This window comes from Cynocephalus volans, chromosome 10 (assembly GCF_027409185.1).
Source record: "Cynocephalus volans isolate mCynVol1 chromosome 10, mCynVol1.pri, whole genome shotgun sequence".
In the NCBI taxonomy this organism is placed as follows: domain Eukaryota; kingdom Metazoa; phylum Chordata; class Mammalia; order Dermoptera; family Cynocephalidae; genus Cynocephalus; species Cynocephalus volans.
Window position 1 is genome coordinate 127,920,050 of NC_084469.1, and position 19,351 is coordinate 127,939,400.

The following is a 19,351-nucleotide window of genomic DNA, read 5'->3' on the forward strand; positions in this document are numbered from 1 at the left end:
GAAACACAGTGTCATGTGCTGCTAACAAATACTTGTTAATTAACGACTTCATCAAGACTCTGTATAAATTTTCCAAAAAGAAAATTTCCTTCAAACATTTTTTAGAATTTCCAAAGATTTCATTTTGAGGAATATGCAACCAAGTACATTATACATTAAGAGATGAATATATAAGCTGCTAAACAGAGATTAAGCCAGACACTTGTGATCTAAATGTGTTTTGTATGTCTCCTATAGCCCTATGTTAAATTACTACCATTTATCTCTCTTTTCTCCATTTCTAAATTGAAGACAATATTGCCTTCTCCATATTGCAGATAAAGGTGACATACACATTACATAAACGGGTCTTAAATTGGAAGACATACCATCTATTTGTTAATTTGCAATGAGAAGGCAAATAATACCTTTTGGAAAGATATTGCTTTTAAATACGCAGTTTTCAAAGTAGGTAGCAAAAATGCTCTGCGAATGAAAAATGTAACTCAAAGATAGTTTGGTAAAGCCAGAAGCAAAACCAAATTAACATTGGTGGTATGTTCTTTTGTCCCCAGTGCAAAAGCAGAAAGCGTCCCAAGAAAGCTATATGAGAATGTTGTAATTTCTCTTTAAGGGTCATAACTGTATTCATTTTGAGATGAAAGCCTGACTTCCCAACATGTTTGAAATTGTTTACAATACAAAAACTTAAGTATTTGATGGTTATTTCAACTTTGAGTTAAAGATTACTGCCTCATGAAACGGTGTCATATTTTCTTTCATAAAAATTGCAAATAAGTCTCCACCCATAGTTGGACTATCTGGTGTTAACTGTCTATAAATACAGTTCCAAAGGTCACTCCAAAGACAGGTGAATGCAATTTGTTTTGCCAATGATTCTGCTCTTCTGAAAAACAAATCCTAGGGTACTTACTTTAAGGCCTTAGAGAACAGGGCGTCTGGCAGCCTGGTGAGTGCATTATGCTGCACATCCAGCACCTCCAGGGGCACATGCTCCACCAGCGCTGGGAGGCTTTGCACATGGTTGTGCCCCACCATCAGTTTTCTAAGACTCAAGCTACTCAGAATTCTAAGGGGGAACAGTACAAAGAAACAAATACAAAACATTTAAATCTTTCTTTCTGAATCTGCCCTTGGCTATTTAACTGAAATCGGTAAACTAATAGAAACACATTCCTCTAGACTATATAATCACTCTCAAGTGCCTGAGAGAAGAAAGCAACCACAACCATATGTTTAGCTACTACCCACCAGGAAATCATTAAGATCATTCTGAGAAAAGGTGAATTAATGAAAGCCAACAGCACAGAGGATATCTAAACTAAAAAGAAGTTTCTAGAATAAATCAATTTAGATTTTAAGTCTAGACAGAATCAAAATTTCAGTGTTTTATTAATATTGACATTACTTATTAATATAATAAATCCATAACAAATTTCATTACAATAAAAACTATTATTTACTGAGTGCTTAAAATGTGCCAGGCCATTTAACAATGAAGTTCAGAAAGGTTAAGTGACTTTCAGGGCTGGCTCGTGGCTCACTCGGGAGAGTGTGGTGCTGATAACACCAAGGCCATGGGTTTGGATCCCTATATAGGGATGGCCAGTTAGCTCACTAGGAGAGCGTGGTGCTGACAACACCAAGTCAAGGGTTAAGATCCCCTTACCAGTCACTTTTAAAAAAAAAAAAAAAGAAAGGTTAAGTGACTTTGATTTGCCAAAGATCTCACATTGAATAGTAAATGGCACAGGTCTGGATTTGAACTAAGGTCTGACTCCAAAGGTTGTGTTCATTCCTACTATGCTACAAAATCTCTGGTTTTAATTTTCGAAACTCCATTAGGTAATAACCACACATTTTACACCCAAGTGTTTTTGGATAAATAATTTTTCCCCTACCCCCAAGCACCACTCTCTTTCCCCCTCCACTTAGTGAAATCTCCACCTACTAAAGGTCAACTCAAATGCTATCTTTCCATGAAGCATTCTCTAATTACTCAAATTTTTTGTGAATTTCTAAAATATTTAATGTATACAGTGCAGTGGTAAAGGCTCTGGAGTAAGAATGACTACCTTTAAATGCCAGCTCCCATCACTTTCTATTTAAGTGCAACCTCAGACAAGTTACCTTACCACTCTAAGTCTTAGGATGACAGCACCTGCATAAATAAGGTTTTTAAAGGATTAGGTAAGATAATGAAAGTGAAGTTCTAGGGACACTGCCCAGCTCATAACTCATCTTATAAACATTAACTATTACTATTTTATCACCAACCTCTGCCAGCAACTTTTAGTACATTTTATCATAGTTATCTGTGCACGCATCATGCTGTCCTCTTACTAAGTTCCTTGCAGGCCAAGACCATGCATTAGCCATTACTATATTCCTCACGGCACAACACACTGCCTTACACTCAGCAGGTACTCGATATTCACAAACAAAGGGCAACCCAAATCCAGGGCAATAATTAAATACACACACACACACAAATATATTAATATACACATACATTCAAAATATATGCATTCACATATGCATACCTCATAGGAACCTCTGTGAGAAGATTATAGCTCACATCTAATATTTCTATCTTCTTTGTTTCACAGGCCCAGTCAGGGATACACTCTAGCAGGTTTCTGGCAAAAAATACATAATTAAAAGGCATCATTTAAGATGAGAAACGGAAATCAATTCACTAAACTGTAATGCATTTGTTAACTAGCCTGTGAGCCCCAGGAGGGCAGGGACACTATCTCCAAGGCATGCCCTGGTACATTACCTGGAATACAGTAGGTACTCAGTGAATGCTGTTGAATTAGAATGGAGGGGAGAGACAAGTACATGAATATGTATACTATTGGATCTATTATGCTGCATGCTGAAAGACAGTAAAAAGGCTTTCAGCAGTAGGAAAGTACACATGTAGTGAGATAGGATGAGGGAGAGATGAGGAAAGACTTAACGGAACTAACATTTTAAACAAACCTTCGAAGATGTGAGTTCCACAGGCAATGACTGGGAGAGAAGAGAAGCAAATTTGGGGGAAAATGAACAGAATGAATGAAAGGGAGGAAGTAGACACAACAGAGATAATTAGTGGGGAAAAAACTTTCAAACTGTTTAGAACATGAACTCAAATAATTAGCAGAGCAATGGGCAGATATTTAGTAAAAAGAATTCTATTTTCATTTGTGACTTAGCTTCTCTAGGCCTCAAGGTATCTATTGATTCTTGAATGATATAATGAGGCAGCATGATGTAAGTGCTATATAAGAGAAACACAGATACTGCTACGATAGCTTAGTGAAAGGAAAACTTTACCTGAAATGGATCAAGGTAAGCTCCCTAAGAAATATGACATCTGAGGGCTGGCCCGTGGCTCACTTGGGAGAGTGTGGTGTTGATAACACCAAGGCCATGGGTTTGGATCCCTATATAGGGATGGCCGGTTAGCTCACTTGGGAGAGCGTGGTGCTGACAACACCAAGTCAAGGGTTAAGATCCCGTTACCAGTCATCTTTTTTAAAAAAACAAAAAAAGAAATACGACATCTGGATTAGAATTTGAAGACTGCTGTACAGTGATCTGAGGCGAGGAGGACATTCCAAGCAAGGCATGGGAACATGAGCCACCACACAGGCAAGAAAAGAAGTAGCAAGATATGTGTGGGGAATAACAAGCAGTTTGGTGATGCTGGAGCAGCAAGTGGTGAGAGACAAAGTGGGAAATCTAGGCTGGGACCAGATCGAAACCAGGTTTAGAAGGGTGTGACTTGATCCTGCAGGTGTAGAGGGCTCACCGAACGGTTTACAAGCAGTGGAAAGACAATGTCAGTTTTGCACTTTAAATGGATCATTCTGTGGATACATGGAGGTCTGCCTGAGGTGGTACTATAGGTAAAAGGAAGAATACTCAGGAAGCTGTTACAGAATTCCAGACAAGAATTATTATGGGCCTAAATGAGTGGTAATACAATTGGAGGCGAGGTCTGGGGAGGGATTCCAGAAATATTTGGGAGGCAGAAATCAAAACAACTTAGAGATGGATGAGATGTGGGGAACAGAGGAGAAGAGAGAATCAAAGCTGACTTTCAGGGTTCCAGCCTAGATGACCATGGAGATGATAATGCCAAAAGCTGAAACAGACACAAGACAAGCGAGTTAAGGTGGGGGGGGGGGGGGGTAATGAGTTTAATTTTGTGCATACTTGAGGTAACTGGGGATGTGCAGGTCAAAGTATCTGGTATAGAATTTAACACATGGGTCTGAGGCTGAGAGAAGAGGGCCTGGGCTAGAGATTTGGGTAACAATGACACTGAGTCTAGCTGAAATCATGAGAGTAAATGAGATCATGTCCAGTGAGAGGTGCTGTGGGCCAAGGACAGAACCTGGGGGATATTCGACCTGTAAAGGTCTGCTGAAGAAGAGAAATATACAAAAGAGACAGAAGAAATGTCCAAAGTGGCATGAAAAAAATCAGATCATATTAGGCAGCCAAGGAAATAGCATGTCTGAAGAAAAGAGGGCAAGATTCATTGTGTCAACACAGAAAAGTTCCATAAGGTCTAAAGCGAGCTGTTGGTGGGATAAGCAAATGGCAACTGAGGAAACTGAGCCAATAAATACTAATAATTCTTGAGAAATTTGGACAAAAAGAAGTTGAGAGGTATTAGATAGTAGCTAGAGGAGTTGTGAAGTAAAGGAAACTTTTTTTGTTTAAGACAGAAGAGATGTAAGTGTGTGTATACACTGAGAAAAAGCAAGACACTGAGCACACAAGAGAAAAGGGAGGAGCATGACTACAGAGCAAGGTCCAGAGCAGTGGGAGTGGATGGGGTCAAAGGCACAGACAGCTGGACTGGCCTTGTTCAGAAAAAAGAAGCTGAGAATCGGTGTGTCTATATAAATCCAAGCAAAGTGGTGGGAAGCTGAGGCCCCATGATGGCCTCTATTTTCTCAATCAAGTAGGAAGCCAAGCTCTAGCGTGGAGGAGATGGGGATGGGGCAAGTGGAGCAATTTGGAACAGATGCCAAGGACACCGGAAGGAGTTGACAAGAGAAAACACTGATAAGCTCCAGATGAAGTTGGAAACTGTGAATTTGTAGTGGTGTCCATCTGGATGTGATTTCCTTCAGCAATGATCAAGCTCAGTGGGAAAGGTAAAATCTTAGTACTGATCCATGCCGGGGTGTTGCTGGGAAGATAGGACAGAAAAAAATGGATGAAAGGGAAGCTAATAAAATAAAAACAACAAGAAGAAACCTGGCTATAACAGCTAATACCTCTTGAGAGACCATATGCCAGGTACTATGCTGTGTATTTTGCATTCATTTTCTCATTGAGTCTTCACAACAATCCTGACCATACAGGACCCTGCCCATTGCCCCTTTGAACTGCATCGAGCATTCTACAACCAGAGCACATATGATGCTGCCCTCTAACTGCCTGTTTGATTGTCGATCCCTCCACTATACTATAAAACTCAACAACTGAGTCCTGAATGCCTAACACGGTGTTAAACATAAATGAATAAAAGAAAGTAAATCTCATTTTTGTTTATTCCTGACCACCAACAAAAGTAATAAAGTCCTGAATATAATTATTATCTCTCCAAAAATCAGACCAACATGGGTCACAAGAGTATCAAAAAAATAAAATATCCCCTTACTGTCCAGCCATCAAAGAAAAAATAAAAGGGCCGGCCCGTGGCTCACTTGGGAGAGTGTGATGCTGATAACACCAAGGCCACGGTTCGGATCCCTATATAGGGATGGCCGGTTAGCTCACCTGGAAGAGCATGGTGCTGACAACACCAAGTCAAGGGTCAAGATTCCCTTACCAGTCATCTTTTAAAAAAACAAAACAAAAAAAACCAAATAAATAGAATAGAACAGAATAGAATAAAAAACTTTTTAAAAGCCACTATCTAAAAATAAAGAATTATCTGATTTCAATGGATAAAAAGGAAATCACTGCCATGAGGAAAATAGGTCTTCTTTGCATCTTATACTAAATCCATCGTCTCTGAGAATGAGTAATTCATAGGCACCTTTCTGTTTCAAGAGGATCCTTCTTTTAATTATGTAGTATGGCTAATAAATGTATTCCTCACTCATCCCTTTCCCTTTTTCCAGGTTATCCAAATGTTTCAATATATTTAGATTTCCTGTGCCTCAAAACAGCCAAAGTATCCACATACATCTCTTAAATATTAAGACTCAAATAAGACATACTCACCGAGAGAGTTCTAGGGAAGTGAGTAGACTGGGCACTGGATAGACATTCACCACTGTCAGCCCTAATCAAAAACAACGAGATGTTAGTAACATTCTCTACAGAAGGAAGAACAGAGTAAACTAGGGAAAAGTAGCTTAGGGAAATCACCAGAGAGAAAACTGATGTCCTCTGCTGAGATGAACTAAAGATAAAGACTATCAGACAACTCACTTCAACTAACTGCTTGATCCCAATTTGTCTTGAAAAACAAATACAACTAATGGGAAGATCCTTTGTATGGCACTAGATTTATACTAGATCAGGCAGCTGTAAAATGTTAGAAGTAACTATTTAGCTTTTTAACTTAAAAAAATTATAATTGAGTTTTTACTGGCAATATTTTAACTTTTAAAGTAAAACATAAATACAGAAAAGTGCCACTATCTTAAGTATAGACCACGAATTTTCACAAACTGAACACACTAGTGGAACTGATACCAGATGAAGAAACAGAACATTACCAGATCCCCAGAAGCATACCCTTGTCTCCTCTCCTAGTCACTACCCCACAAAGGCAACACTATCCTGACTCTAAATACCACAGATTATTTTTGTCTATTTATATAAATATATGCATACAGTATATATAATTTTTTGGTCTGGCTTTATTCACCCATATGCTTGCAGGATTCGTTCATATTATCATATGGTTATAGTCCATTCATTCTCATGCCTGTATAAAATTCTTTTATGTGAATATAACAATTTATTTACCTATTTTAGAATTGATGGGCATTTAAGTCTTTCACTGTTTGCAGCTACTATGAACAATGCTTCTATAAACATTTTTGTCCATGTCTTTTGTTTTGTTTGGTTGGTGGCTGGCCGGTTCAGGGATCTGAACCCTTGACCTTGGTCTTATCAACACTGCACTCTCAACTGAGCTAACCAGCCAGTTCTCCATGTTTTCTTATGAACTAGTAAAAGCACTTATGTTGAGTATAAGCTTAGGAGAGGAACTGCTGGGTACAGGGTATGTAATATGTTCAGTTTTAGTATACACTACTGAACAGTTATCCAAAGTGGTTGTACCAATTTATGCTCACAACAGCTGCCACTGGTATTTTCAGTCTTTTTTATTCTAGTCATTCTGATAGGTGTGTAGTGATGTCACATGGGGATTTCAATTTGCATATCCCTGATGACTAGTAAAACTGAGTGTTTTTCCCTATATTAACTAATCATGTGGATAAATTCTTTTGTGATTCTTTACTTTGAGGCATCAAAACTGCAAGTGTTTATCTGCAAGGATTCTGTACAGTAGCTAACCTCAAACAAGCACTATTCGGTACATTGTTGTGATAGAATCTTGGTGACTAAGAAGGTCTGCATCTGTGTAGATGAGGCCTTTGCCAATAGGGCCAAGCATTCAAGACTCTAGACACATTAAGGAGAGAGATGGGCCTGATAACAGTATCTCCATGGCAAGACCTACTACCATGTCACAATATATATAAACAGCACAAGTCAACACTCAGCAGTTTTGACATTCTTCTGACCTAAGCAATTAATATAAGCTACAATTTGAAGCTTCTATAACGTGATAAAAGGCAATAAGAACAGAAGCCCTTAACTGTCTTTCACAGATACAGAAAAGTAAATAGAATAAAATAATAAACACTTTCCCATCCATCATCTAGCTTTTAACAAATCTACATTCTGCCTGATATGCTTCAGATTTTTTTTTTAAGAATTAAAATACTCCATATAACAAGAAGTAAACATCCTGAATATGGTTTTTATAATTCTCATGGATTCTTTCATACTGTTATGGCATACTTGTAGCTAAGAAAACAATTATTTCTGTGCATTTTAAATTTCGATATAACTACCATAGTATACATATAATTATGCACTTTCTCTTCTTGTTCAAAAAATGTTCTGAGATTTATGCACATTAATACACAAAGCCTTAGTACACTGATTTCCACTGCCGCACAATATTCTATAGTATAAATATATCAATATCGATTTACCCATTTTCCTATTAATAGTCTCACTTTTCCACTAAAACAATGCTGTGGTAAACATTCTTGTACATATCTCCTTGTGCACATGTGAATGTCTTTGGGATATGTTCCAAACAAGGAACTGTTAGAATATGGTATATGTGCATCTTCGACTTCTCTACCACTGTCATAATGCTCTACAAGGTGGTTTTACCAACCGACCCTTTCACTGGCAGTGTGAGAGCTCCGAAAGATGCTTCTCCTCATCTCTGGTAATACTCAGCATTATCTTTTTTAAAAAAATTTAATGAGTACAAAATGGTATTATTTAAATTTTCATTTTTCTGACACATAGTGAAATTGAATGTCTTTTCCTTCTTTAAACATAGAAAAAGTAATTATAATTTGTTTGGTAAAGAAAAGCGCTCCATAAAATAAATGGCCTCAATAAACATGAGGCCCTTTACATTGAAAAATATTCTTGGAGCAAATCTATTGAAATGAGGGGCCTCTCTTTCTATAAATGAGGCAACACAAGCTTTTAGACATGGGATCGGCAAATTTTTTCTTGAAAAGGCTAACGAGTAAATATTTTAGGCTTTGTGGACCATAATATATGGTCTCTCGAACTACTACTCAATTTTGCCACTGTAGCATGGGAGCCATAATGTGTAGACAAATCAGTGTAGCTCTGTTCCAATAAAACTTTATTTATGAACATAGAAACTTGAATTTCATATAATTTTCACATGTCACAATATTATTCTTTTGATTTTTTTTTCTACCCATTAAAAAATGTAAAAACCGTTCTTACGGGCCATACAAAGAGGCAGTATCCTAGATTTAGCCCCTGGACTATAGTTTGCCAACCCCTGTTGTAGACCATTATTGACACTCTGTTTTGAACATGCTTGCTGAACTCCCCACTACTCCCCATTATTCTGCAAAATGCCTCTTATTATGGTCACTTAATGAATCTCAAAGTATCTTGCCATGTCTTTTTATACACATCTCAACCACTTAAGTGTTGACAGCAAAGTGAAAAGATAAAGCTAGGCCTCAAGAAACCACAAGCTCCATTTTCCAGAGTGACGAAGACACACCACAGATGCCCCTGTTCTTAGAAAACCTGATTAGAGCAGAAGGAGAAAAAAAAGGAGGTTGAGGAGAACTCACTGTTTGAACTGGCATAGAGAGTTCGAAGGGAGAAGCCACTGAGTGTCAGCTCCCTCAGCTGGTTCCGCTCACAGTGCAGCTGCTCCAAGTTACATAAGGAGCTAAGATCTAAGTCAGTCAGTTGATTGTCCCGCAAATCCACATGGGTGATGGATTTATTTCCCTCTGGATTTTCGATAACCACGGTTTTCAAATGGTTCATCCTTAATATTCAGAAACAAGGACACAATCAGAGATAAATTAAATGTGCTTACCAAAAGAAAACTAAAAGGTATGATCCCTTTCTCTATTTCCTAAACAACTTAAGCATTTTACTACTTGCCTCACTTTGCAAGGTATTATATAAATAACCACAGAGAGTTTATAAACAAAGAACTCAAGGTATAGCTAAGTGAAACAATCCAGATTGGCAAATACATATACAAATTAAATAAAGAGAAGGGAAAAAAGGGGCCATTTCCACAAATAATTAAATACTGACATCCAAAACAGGGTTAATAAGGTTAGGTAAGGACAAAGGAACAAGAAGATGAACATGACCTTTTGGGTCAGTGAGTAGCAAAGCATGCATGAGAGTACCAAATGTGGGCCGGCCCGTGGCTCACTCGGGAGAGTGTGGTGCTGAGAACACCAAGGCCCCGGGTTCGGATCCCATATAGGGATGGCCGGTTCGCTCACTGGCTGAGCATGGTGCTCACAACACCAAGTCAAGGGTTAAGATCCCCTTACCGGTCATCTTTTAAAAAAAAAAAAAAAAAAAAAAGAGAGAGTACCAAATATGAGGAAGCAGCCACACTTCCTTCTATGTTGTGCCTACTCTCTTGCTAATGCTAAGAGTCAAATGACAATTAATGGAGAAGAGAATAATCTTTACGTATAATGGAATAGTTCAAAGGCAACTTAGAGAAAATGACCTCTTGGTTCTTTTTTATACAAGTATATGATTTCATGTATGCAGGCCTGTTCTTATTTTCCTGTATTTCAATAAGTCTCTTAGAACATCATAGGTATTTTTTACCAGCTTCAATTAGGAAAATATTATGACTAGAAAATAAAACTCTAATAAAAAATTCTTACTAGAGAAACCTTTAACATTTTAATTATAATACAATGGATACCAAGAAGAAACCCAATGACACTACAGAAAAATGGCAAGTTTATGGAAAACTACAAACCACTAATATGCATATAAAAAGATGCTCAACCTTACTCATAAGTAAATAAACGTTGATTAAAACAATTAAATACTATTTTCTACCTACTAGACTGACATTAAGGAAAAAGACTACTAAAATCCAACATTGATAAGGATGTGAGGAAAGGGAATTCTCATAAAATGTTGCTGGGAAGGTAAGTCAGGACAACCTTGTCAAGGGCAATTTGATAGTCTCTATTACGTCATACACCTAACCTGATCCTTAATCTCTCTGCTATTGAGTGGTAAGTGAGTTTTACTACAGCTTTGAAAATACACATTTCGACAATGTTCTAAAACCCTAATGTTTTAAATAAATCTTTATAAAGAGGAGACATAAAGGTTCATCAGAGTCAATCTAAAGGAAGATACTTGTATGGTAAAGAATGACCTTACCTTAAATCTACATGCTTGACATGGCTCATCCTGTTCAGCACCCCTAGGTTTAGGACTTCCAGGCAATTTCCTGCCATAACCACTTTATCTAACATAGTGAGTTTCTCATAAACCTTGGGAATTTGACTAAAGTTGTTGAAGGAAATTCCCAGAGAGGAAAGTTGCTGCAGATTTCCCAATCCTTCAGGTAAATTAGTCAGAAAATTGCCATCAAGACAGAGGGTTTGAAGACTGTAGGAAGAAAAAAAGTAAGTATACTTAATGAAAAGTTTCACTGGAATGGACAGAACTAGAGTTATGGATTCCAACTTATGTCACTAATTTATTATCAATCCAAAAATGGTAAAATGTACTAACTCTCCATCTATAGAGACTTAGATGACTTACACAGAACTTATATGGATGGTCCCTCCAACATTAAATAGAGTTAGGACCTCTGCTGTTGAAGCTAAGGGATTAGTCACTGCAAAAAGGCACGTAGATCTCTGATGTCAAAAAATGCTGATGACTAGAATCCTAATAATTACATGATTTATTTCACTGCAAGAGCTCATGGAATTAACTTCATTCCAAATGCCAGACAAGTTCCTTATTCTGCAAGGGAAAAGAGGAATCTAGTAAGAATCAGATACTTACTTTAGCAAATTGCCAATCTGACTTGGCAGGTCACGAAATCCATTACAAGAAAGGTTCAGCTCAGTCAGGGTAGAGATCTCACATAACAATACAGGAAACAATCCGAGTTTATTATGGGACAAGTTCAGGCCCTTTAGTTGGGAAAATCTAAAGAGCAAAGGCAAAAATTTATACTGTATTTCAATAAATCTGTTCCTATATCTTTACAGGGACATCAATGTTTTGATGATCTATTTTAAATGTTGATCACAGAATTTGTTTCAAAAATATTTATTGAGCACTCACTATGTGCCAAACATTGTGTGGGCACAGGGGATACTAAGATGACTAATGAACAGTTCGTGTTATCAAGAAAACCAGGTCTAGTAAGATGGGAGTTCTCTCTTCTTAAAAAGGCAGGAAATTTTGGAGAACAGCTCATGCTGGTACAATTCTTTTGCATCAAGTAATACTTGATATCCTTGAAATCTTTTACATTATTAAATTTCTACATGCAATATTCAAAAGCCTTACAAGAATCAACTCATAGCCACAGGAATAGCTAACAAATATGTAGATCAAATCCCATTATAAGTAACTCCTTTTTTCATACTGAAATTACAGTTGCTCAAATGTCACTTGAAATGAATGGACTGGTTAGAGCTTAAACCTATGTCACATAGCATTCTACCATAATGTAATCTGATATACAACACAGAATAGTAATTTTTAGTTCTTATATTTTGTTTGTAGTAAAAGTATATATATTGTCTTACCCAGAGATAGTATTATCATAAAGTTGACCCATAGGAGTCACTCTGGTAATTCTAATTGGGAGTGTTACACTTCATTACTATCCTAGTGCGAGACGGTAAGGCTGAGGTGGTATCTGCATGACGATTATCTATGTTACCTGCTCCTAAATTTGAATCCTTGATATCTCCCTCTAATGCCCCTCTCCCAAATTCCCAACTTTTGATTTCCAGGTAATCTAACACGTATTATCAATTATTCCTTTAGATTAGTGCCTTGACTTCAGATTACTGATCCAGCCTTCACACTGGATTAATCCTATTTTCATAGCAACTCAGAATGAAATGCTACAAAGCAATTTCCTTAAAATTATACTTGTATTCATATTTACATACCGATATTATTAAAGTAACTATCTCATTACTAAATATAGGCTTTTACTTGAAAAACTTTCTAAAACATACTATCAGATGAGATAAAAATCATAACGTTTTATGGAAATTTCTCTGGGATTATTAGTTATTAAGGAAGTATGTAAAATATGTCATTTTAATGTGTATTATCGTTTTAATCACCATGTAATTTAAGCCACTTTGAACGCTTTATTTTTTCCTCCCACCCCATTTTGAATGCTTTAATTTCCAATTTCTTGCTTCCCTAGCAGAAGCCCAGAAAATTACTTACATCACATATTTATTCACTGCCATCCACTTTTAAGTGGAAGAGTGATGTGGGATGGGTGAAGGGGGAATATATTCTAACAAAGGAGATGAAAAAATATGTAGGTCATAGTCCTGGAAGGGTGAAATAGCTCCTTTATCAGAATAGAGAGGTTTCATAGCTGACAGAAGGATCAAGAGTTAGTGGTAGCATGTACAATGGAAAGATAAAGTCCTGCCTCTGGGAGTGGAATTTTTTAAATTAGGCTTGTCTCCTTTAGGTCATTTAAATTTGATACTTCTGATTCAAAAACTTCCCATATCTGGAGTCTCTAGATTTATCCTGGCTGCAGATTACATATTAGTGTCAATGATTTATATAAAAAAATTATCCAGATCAATGGTAGCTCACTGTTGCCTCCATAACAAACATTTGCATCAATCTTCTGTTTTAAGGGGCAGAAAGGAGGGGTGGGAGAATTGTGTGAATAAAAAATTCTACTTCCTATCAGAGAGGGGAAATTTCAGGATATATATAAAATGCAAACATGATCACTTACAGGTATGAACCACTAAGATATTGATTACACTTTGGTTTTAGTTAGCCTGGAAATCTATTCTTCACATACTTATAGAGAGTGTTGAGGCCCCCTGGTCTTTCTAATTGCATGAAGTTGTGTCGCAAGTTGAGGTAGGTGATATCTTGACTGTAGAAGAGATGCTCAGGAACCTCCTCAAGGCTGTAACATGAGAGATCCACTGTACTGATCCGCTGAGACACCACCTGAATAAGGTCAAAGAAAGAGCCGTCTGAGCTTCTGAATGTGCATTACCTAGCATAGGATGAGATGGCATTTACACAAAAAGTCACTCATTAAAAAGATAGGAAAGAAAAAAAAGTAATGAGATCCACTTGTTCATTTATAAAATCAGTTAATTTTTACTTTCCCTAAAACCATACGCTGCTTGAAAAGCAAAGGTATAAGCTATAAAGTTCCTATAAAAGGTAAAAAAAAAAAAAAAAAATCATAAGGATGGAAAGTTAACATTTCATGCAAGAAGTAATGTTGAGATGATTCAAAATAACTGTACAAAAATTTGGGAGACAGTGCAATATGAAAAGAGATGGCCCTTTGTGGCCACACTGACTCTATACCTACAAGCACAGTTTCTCTAACTGTTATTAGGATAAAATTAAATAACCAAGCACACAGCTCACTGCCAAGCAGGCAAAAGATGCTCAAAAAATTAACTTGCCTTTGAAAGGGGAGAAGAAAAATGGAATAGCTACTTAAAATTGAAACCAGTTTTATTCAGAGCACATTTTATAACCAATACAATATAATCACAAAAAAATTCAATAAAACCAAAACAAGGTTTATATTTCTATAATAGTATGCTAATAAAATATTGGTTGTGAAAATGGATCTAAACAAACAATATCACTGAAAAAGTCATTCAGGTTTTAATGGCATGTCACTACATTGTAACAATCCCATATGCAAAATTCTGCAGAGATGGCTAGGAGAACAAGAGAATTTGGAAAACACAATACAACTTTTACAGTAGTTCATCTGTACAGACTAAAAAGCAGAACTTATGCTGAAAGTCTAATTATACAAGCATACAGGAATAATGGATTGTGACAGAATTGCAGGTCACTGTCCTATCAATAAGTTCATCAATGTTCCAAACAATATACAGACCAAGAAGCACTGGGCTAAAAGTTATGGAATGGATCCATCTATCACTGAAAATATATATATAATTTAAATCTCACTGTGGGGCTGGCCTGTGGCTCACTTGGGCGAGTGTGGTGCTGAGAACACCAAGGCTACAGGTTCGGATCCCTATATAGGGATGGCCGGTTAGCTCACATGGGAGAGCGTGGTGCTGACAACACCAAGTCAAGGGCTAAGATCCCCTTACTGGTCATCTTTTTTAAAAAATAAAAATAAATAAAATAAATAAATCTCATTGAGTCTCAACTCCATCAAGAGTCAAATTTCATTATGGAGATGGTATAGAGATAAATGCAAAATTTTTGACAGTATTTTGTACTATGCAAATATAAATAATGAGTTAAGAATCCGCTTGAATCCCATGATTTTATTCATTATATACTCTGAAAGGCCTCGAAAGAAAATTAAGAATTACAATTCACTCTTTTGGGAGTAAGTTCAGTTTCAAAATACATTTCTGGCAACCAAAGGAAAAATAAACAAATGGGATTATATCAAAATAAAGAGCTTCTGCACAGCAAAAGAAACAATTAACAGAGTTAAAAGACAACCAACAGAGTGGGAGAAAATATTTGCAAAATATACATCTGACAAAAGATTAATATCCAGAATATACAAGGAACTCAAACAACTTTACAAGAAAAAAACAAGCAACCCAATTAAAAAATGGGCAAAAGAGCTAAGTAGGCATTTCTCTAAGGAAGATATACAAATGGCCAACAGACATATGAAAAAATGCTCAACATCACTCAGCATCCAGGCAATGCAAATCAAAACTACACTGAGATACCATCTCACCCCAGTTAGGATGGCTTAAATCTAAAAGACTCTGAACGATAAATGCTGGTGAGGTTGCGGAAAAAAAGGAACTCTCATACATTGTTGACGGGACTGCAAAATGGTGCAGCCTCTATGGAAAATGGTATAGAGGTTCCTCAAACAATTGCAGATAGATCTGCCATATGACCCAGCTATCCCACTGCTGGGAATATACCCAGAGGAATGGAAATCATCAAGTCGAAGGTATACCTATTCCCCAATGTTCATCGCAGCACTCTTTACAATAGCCAAGAGTTGGAACCAGCCCAAATGTCCATCATCGGATGAGTGGATACGGAAAACGTGGCATATCTACACAACGGAATACTACTCAGCTATAAAAACGAATGAAATACTGCCATTTGCAACAACATGGATGGACCTTGAGAGAATTATATCAAGTGAAACAAGTCAGGCACAGAAAGAGAAATACCACATGCTCTCACTTATTCGTGGGAGCTAAAAATAAATAAATAAATTCACACACACACACACACACAAAAAAAACCGGAGGGGGGGGGGAGAAGACATAACAACTACAATTCCTTGAAGTTGATACGACAAGCAAACAGAAAGGACATTGTTGGGTGGGAGGGGAGAGAGGGAGGAGGGAGGGGGGTTTCGGTAAAGGGCCACAATAATCAACCACATTGTATATCGACAAAATAAAATTAAGAAGATAGATAGATAGATAGATAGATAGATAGATAGATAGATAGATAGATAGATAGATAGATAGATAGATAGATAGATAGATAGATAGATAGAAAGAAAAAAAAATACATTTCTAAGAATTTCTACATTCTTATCTGCACATCAAGACATCTGACTGCTTCTCACCTTGGATGCTTGCCGTTGCCATCTCTGGTACTCAGCCAAAGTCTCAAAGCAGACATGATAGGTCTGAGCCTGGGCCCCAGCTGAACTGAATGCTAGCGAGTACTGCCGCCGCTTCACTTCTTCTATCTGAGAAAGGAGAAAACTAGAACCACTAAAAACAATCCTAGTCAAAAAGCAAAAGGCAATAATAAGACAAACAACCCAATTTAAAAAAACAGGCAAATGATCTGAATAGATAATTCTCTAAGAAGATATACAAATGGCCAATAAGCCCATGAAACAATGTTCAACGCCATTAGCCTTCAGAGAAGTGCAAATCAAAACTACAATAAGATACTACTTCACATCCACTAGGACAGGTAAAATTAAAAACATGAATGACAAGAGAATTGAAAACATATGTCCACACAAAACCCTGTACATGAATGTTCACAGCAACCTTATTCATAATAGCCAGAAAGTAGAAACAAACCAAATGTCCATCAACAGGTGAATGCATAAACAAAATGTGGTATATCCCTACGATAGAATATTATTTGGCCATAAGTAGGAACAAAGCATTCATACATGCTACAACATAGATGAACATTGAAAATATATCTTAAATGAAAAAGCCTATCACAAAGAACCACATATTTAATGATTTCACTTATATGAAATGTCCAGAATTGACAAATCTATAGAGACAGAAAGAGTAGTTGCCTAGGGATAGGGAGGGAATAGGGAGAAGATGGCTGAGGTGCAGGGTTTCTTTTTAGGGTCACAAAAATGTTCTAAAATTACCTTGTGGTGACAGTTGCACAACTCTGAATATCTCGGATAATGCACCCCACACACACACACAATGGCTTGTGCTCATGGGCTCTTGTACCCTCTCTTTCATGTTCTCTCTCTGTCTCTGTCTCAGTCCATCTGCCAATGGGTCACAAATTAACAAACCCAAGGAGTACACAATGATCCCAGCACATTTAGATGTGCTTTAGCTCTGTCACCAGCAGCTGGGTAGCATATCTGTTGTCCTCAAGACTTCCTGGTCAGGAGGCAGGACACCAGTCCACTATGTCCCCCCTAACTGCAGGGCACCCTTACCAGACTCTAGAATCCTGTTGAAATCTCTTTCACGAGGCTTGAGAGAAGAGGCAAAAACCTCCCCCGTTGCTATTTGGAGTGGTGGTAGGGATTCACAGCACAAAAACAACTCTTCAGAGAAATTCTCCCCCAAACTCCAACAACCCAACCTATAGAGCTTTGATGAGGTAGTGGTCTTCTGACAGTTATGGAACCACTTACCTCTTTGTCTGGCATCTCACTTTGGTATGTCATAGCTACTGAATCTTGGCAAATCAGCTGGAAATTTACAAGTTATATTTGTAAATCATTAGGTTTCTGGTGCCAACTAAAGATTGAACCAAGTGACAGAAACAAAATACTTTGAGCAAAAAAAAAAAAAAAAAATCACATTAAAAAGATTCACTAAAATGAAATACTTTTCATAACACTCAATTGTAATACTCATAATATAACCATTTTTCTTTTTTTTTTTTAAAGATGACCGGTAAGGGGATCTTAACCCTTGACTTCGTGTTGTCAGCACCACACTCTTCCAAGTGTGCTAACTGGCCATCCCTATGTAGGGATCCGAACACGTGGCCTTGGTGTTCTCAGCACCACACTTTCCCAAGTGAGCCATGGGCCAGCCCTAACATAACCATTTTTCATTAGAAACAAATCATTGCAATTGAATGAGTCTGTGTCACAATAAACGATCTTATTGAAATGAAAATACATATTGTTTTAGAATAATGTTTTCTTTAAAACATTTTATTATGGAATGTTTGACACAGAAAGTATAGAGAACAGGCCTGGCCAACTAGCTCAGATGGTTAGAGCAGGGTGTTATAACACCAAGGTCAAGTGTTCAGATCCTCAGACTGGCCAACAACCAAAAAAAAAGTGTAGAGAATCATGTAATTTCAAATACTGAGATAAGTCTGTAAATCTCTCACTAGGAGTTAATTTGCCACCTTCTCAGAATAATTATGTTAATTTCTGTATTATATATGTTGAGACTATACTGTTACGTATGTACAACTTTGGAATTATTATGTATTCATGGTGAAGTTTTCCTTTTATCATTTTGTAGTGAGCCTTATTCTTACTAACGCTTTCTTTTTTTTTTTTTAAAAAGATGACCGGTAAGGGGATCTTAACCCTTGACTTGGTGTTGTCAGCACCACGCTCACCCAATGAGCCAACCGGCCATCCCTATATGGGATCCGAACCCGTGGCCTTGGTGTTATCAGCACCACACTCTCCCGAGTGAGCCACGGGCTGGCCCCTTACTAACGCTTTCTATGTTAAAGTCTTTTGGGGGATTGAGTTTTATTGCGGTATAGTTTACCTAAAATAAAATTCACTGATTTTTTTTTAAAAATTCACTTATTCTAAAAGAACAGTTTCATGAGTTTTTATACATTAACACAGTATGTAACCCCATGACCCCAAAATTTCCCTGTGCCACTTTGCAGTCAATTCCCTCCCTCACACCCCAGTAACCACTGATCTGTTTTCTATCACTACAGTTTTTTGCCTTTTTCCAAATTTCATATAAATGGAATCATGTAACAAATGGATTTTTGTATTTGGCTTCTTTCGCTTTGAATAATGCTTTTGAGATTCATCCTGTTCTTGTGTATACCAGTAGTTCATTCCTTTTTATTGCTTAGCAGTATTCCACTGAATGAATATACCACATTTGTTTATCAATTCACCAGCTAATGAGCATTTGGGTTGTTTCTGGCTTTGGCTATTATGAATAAAGCTGCTATGAACATTCACTTGTAAGTCTTTGTAAGGACACATGTTTATTTCTCTTGGGTAAATAACTATGAGTAGAATTGCTGGGTCATCTGAAAAGCACATGTTTAA

At 37.2% G+C, this 19,351-nt stretch overlaps 1 protein-coding gene across 2 annotated transcripts in view; it reads right to left on the reverse strand.

Annotated features, from left to right (window-relative positions):
• PHLPP2 (PH domain and leucine rich repeat protein phosphatase 2) overlaps window positions 1-19,351 on the reverse strand; it is a 62,242-nt gene that overhangs the window by 17,266 nt on the left and 25,625 nt on the right. For both annotated transcript variants that reach the window (XM_063110599.1, XM_063110600.1), the window contains exons 5-12: window positions 16,424-16,549; window positions 13,652-13,806; window positions 11,632-11,778; window positions 10,996-11,226; window positions 9,405-9,607; window positions 6,241-6,301; window positions 2,544-2,639; window positions 914-1,069 (exon numbers count right to left, since the gene is read on the reverse strand). In XM_063110599.1, the coding sequence (XP_062966669.1) occupies window positions 914-1,069; window positions 2,544-2,639; window positions 6,241-6,301; window positions 9,405-9,607; window positions 10,996-11,226; window positions 11,632-11,778; window positions 13,652-13,806; window positions 16,424-16,549 (1,175 nt within the window). The remainder of the gene's footprint in view (window positions 1-913; window positions 1,070-2,543; window positions 2,640-6,240; window positions 6,302-9,404; window positions 9,608-10,995; window positions 11,227-11,631; window positions 11,779-13,651; window positions 13,807-16,423; window positions 16,550-19,351) is intronic.